At 59.1% G+C, this 3,676-nt stretch overlaps 1 protein-coding gene across 1 annotated transcript; it reads left to right on the forward strand.

Moving 5' to 3' along the window:
• Window positions 1-885: 885 nt before the first annotated feature.
• Window positions 886-1,911, forward strand: LOC131168011 (vegetative cell wall protein gp1-like; the record flags this gene model as incomplete). Its single annotated transcript, XM_058127193.1, has 5 exons — window positions 886-916; window positions 978-1,025; window positions 1,079-1,342; window positions 1,375-1,695; window positions 1,739-1,911. Coding segments are annotated over 5 exons (837 nt in total), but the record flags the coding sequence as incomplete, so codon positions are not given.
• Between the last annotated feature and the right edge of the window lie 1,765 nt (window positions 1,912-3,676).

The following is a 3,676-nucleotide window of genomic DNA, read 5'->3' on the forward strand; positions in this document are numbered from 1 at the left end:
TCTTTTCTCCCTTTTTCTCCCCCTCTCTCTCCCCCCCCCCCTTCCTTTATTTTTCTTCCCCTCCCTTTTCCTTCCAGATATGTGGGCTTATTCACCCAAAAATGGGGCACTCAAGTGATGATAACCGTTTTAAATTCTCTCACATCCCCAACTCCCCCCCAAATCCAGATCCCTCAAACCCTCCCACCTTAGTTTCTTACCCTCACCCCCCTTCCCCCCCCCCTCTTCCCGAAACTCCATTGATTCTTCATCCCTTTCTTTCCCTCCCCCTCCCCCCTCCCCGAATTCCTCCCTCCCCATCACCGTGGCTGCACCCTCCAAAGCCCCCTTCTCCCCTCCCCCTCTCACCCAACCAGGACCCGTTCCTCCTTCTCCCCTCCTCCTCACCCTCCCCGTTCCTTCTTCCCCCCTTCCCTACTTGACTCCACCCCCACCCCCCTCCCCCTGTCTTTCTCCTCCTCCTTTGCCACCCCCTCTCCTCCCCCCCCCCTCCCCCCTCCTCTCCTCTCCGCATTTCCTATTCTCCCCTCTTTCTCTCCTTTTCATCCCCCCCCACCCTCTCCCCCGCCGCTTCTCCTCTCCCTCACCCCCCCCCCCCCCCCCCTCCCCCCCCCCCCCCCGCCCCCCCCCTTCTCTCCCTCCCCCCCACTCAGCTACCCCCCTCCTCACGTTCTCCCCCCCTCCTCCACTTTCCGTCTATCCTCCCCCCCCTTCCGCCCACCTCCCCCTCTCTCTTCACCCTCCCCCCCGTTCCACTATCACTTTTCCCTTCCCCCCCCACCCCCCGCCCTCCTCGCCCCTCCCTCCCCCCCCCCCCTCCCCCTTCTCCTCCCTTTCCCCCCTGCTCCCTCCCCCCCCTCACTCGCTGACCCCCCCCCCCTCTTCCTACTCCCCTTCCCGCCCCCACCCCCCCCTCTCTCCTCTTCTCAGCACCCCCCCTCCTCCCCCCTCGGCCCTCAACCCCTCTCTCTGACATGCTCCCCCGCCCCACCCTCGACCCCCTCCTCCCCCCCCTTCCCCCCCCCTTCTTCATTCACTTGCCCCCCTCTTCGCTTCCGACCCCCTCACCCCTTCTATTCGCCCCTCCCCCCCTTTCTTCTTCCCCCGCCCATCCCTCCCCTCCCGCCCGCCCCTTCCCCCCCTCCCCCCCCCCCCCTTACCCCTCCCCCCCCCCCTCCCCCCTCCATCGCCCCCCCTTCACTCGCCCCCCTCCTCCTACTCCTTCCTCCCCTTCCCCCTCCCTCTCTCTCCCCCCCTTCCCCCCCCCCTCCCCCTCTTCCCCCCCCCCCCTTCTTCCCCCGTCTTCCCCCCCCTCCCTCCCCGCCCCCCCTCCCTCCACCCCCCCGTTGTCTCCCCCCCTCTCTCCCCACTTCACCCCTCCCCCGCCCCCCCCCCCCCTCTCTCTCTCTCCCCTCCCCCTTCCTCCCCCCTCCCATCCCGCCCTCCCTCCCCCCGCACCCCTTTTCTCCCCCCCCCCCCCCCCCCCCCCTCGCCCCCCCTCCACGCCCCCCCCTCCCGCCCCCCCCCCCCCTCCACCCCCCCACCCCCCCCCCAGCCCCCCCCACCCCCCCCCCCCCCCCCCTCCCCCCCCCCCCCCCCCCCCCCCCCGCCCCACCCCACCCCCCTCCTACCCCCCGCCACCCTCTTCCCCCTCCCACCCCCCTCCACCCCCCCCCCCTTCTCTCCCCCCCCTCCTCCTCCCCCTCTCTCCTCTCCTACCTCCCTTTCTCCCCCCCCTCACCCTTTCCCCCCCCCCCCCCCCCCCCCCCCCCCCCCCTCCCCCCCCCCCCCCCACCCCCCCCACCGCCCTCCCCCCCCCACCCCCCCCTTTTCTTCCTCCTCCCCTCTCCTCTCCCTTCCGCTCTTTACCCTCCCCTTCTTTTTCCCGCTTCTGCTCCTTCCCCTGTCTAGACCCTCTTCCTCCCCTCGCCCCTCTCTCCACCCTCCTCCTTTCCACTCCCCTTCCTCCCCCCCACCGCTCCCCCTTTCTTTTTCCCTCCCCCCCCCTTTCTTTTCTTCTTTCTCAGCTAGCTTCTTGCCTCCCTCCCCCTACTTTTTTGCCTCCCTTCTCTTTCCCCCTCTCTTTTTTTTCTTTTTCCTCCCCCCCACTTTTTTCTTTCCCTTCTATCCCTCCCGCCCTTCGCCTGCACCGTCCGTCTTTTTTGCCAGAGCCGTTACCTGTCCAACCCCCTCCCCACTATTGCATCAATAGCCCCCACCACGTACTTCATTCGGGTAGTTCATAGATATTTGGGCCTTACTCAAACCATTAAACGGTCCGACACTCCACGCTTGGCCCACACACGGATGATAGGCTTATCATTTAACCATCTGCTTTGGCTTTGATTTGATTCGAAGCTAATACTTGCTAGCGGTGTAATCTCGTATTAAATGGTGTGCTTAGTCAATTCGGAGATTTGACTTTTGACCCTTGTCCTTACATTTAATTGTCCTTTGTAAGGACAAATCTTAGCATTTGCATGGGCATTTTAGTAAGTCACCGTGAGCGTCCTTATTAATATACCAACCCATTACTAAAGCCTCAACAGCCTCCAATTTTTTATTCCTCTTTTTGTCCTTCTTTACAATGCGCTGAGGATAATTATACGTATACTATGGGAGCCACAAGGGAATTTAAACACTTAAACAATTCCCCCACACACACTATGGGAGACAAGATACCATTAAATACGTAGCAATTCCAATATACAAACATGGCGGACAAAGACATAACAACCTAGACCACGTACTAGGACACATCAATGACTCTCACCACCTTACAAAAAATCAAACTGAAAGCTAATGGCTTACAAATTACAAATTAATGTAAAGACAAAAGGTCCAAAAGTAAATTCTCCTTTTACATCTGGACCTAGCAACACTCCGTAATAAGTGAGATTTCTAGCCATCAAAGCCCACGACTAGCTTCATCCCAAACACACATGGATTTACAATTTATCCGCTTCCTCTTTGCTTGGTTGCCAAGTTGCGAGGGTTCCCCGTTTTCTTGCAACCTAAGCCCCAAATATCTTGAACTAGCCTATGGAGTGCTTCTCTTGTCTTTTTTTTGGCTCTCGCGTCCTTATGTGCTTGGCCTCCCAACTCGGCCACATGCCATGGATCTTTGCTGGTGTTGTTGCTCCTCTCCTCAAAACCCCTCCATGCCCGAAATCAGTCTTTCTCCTGCTCAAACCTATCTTTATTAGTCCTACTTGTGTCCCCACCCCTTTACCACTGGCTCTATGTGCCCCATTCTGCCTCGCCCCCTACCCTCGTGCTCACCTTGTATTGTTTGAAAAATTCATGTGCTGTCTCTTCGACGTCACATAAGAGGTCTCTGCCATCCTCAATGTCCTTCGTGGCCTGCATACCATAAATCCCGGTTTTTCCTGCTTGTCCGGTCCCCCCCTACCTTGGCTCGCGTTTTTTGGTAAACCATGTTCTACCTTCTATTACACCCCGCTCCATCAAATCTCACAAAACCCCATGACTTTGCCTTGCATTTGTCCAACCCCAACCAATCCCTCACAACTTTACTCTCCACACATTCACCGGCCTCGCTCCCACTCAGGCCGCCATTAATACTCTAACCGTTGATACTGATTTCAACTGTACCACCTTGTGCAAAGGCTTACCACCCTGCCTCAACAACACCTTAAAGCCCTGTTCTATTGGC

The sequence above is a fragment of the Malania oleifera genome, chromosome 1, assembly GCF_029873635.1.
Source record: "Malania oleifera isolate guangnan ecotype guangnan chromosome 1, ASM2987363v1, whole genome shotgun sequence".
Taxonomy (NCBI): domain Eukaryota; kingdom Viridiplantae; phylum Streptophyta; class Magnoliopsida; order Santalales; family Ximeniaceae; genus Malania; species Malania oleifera.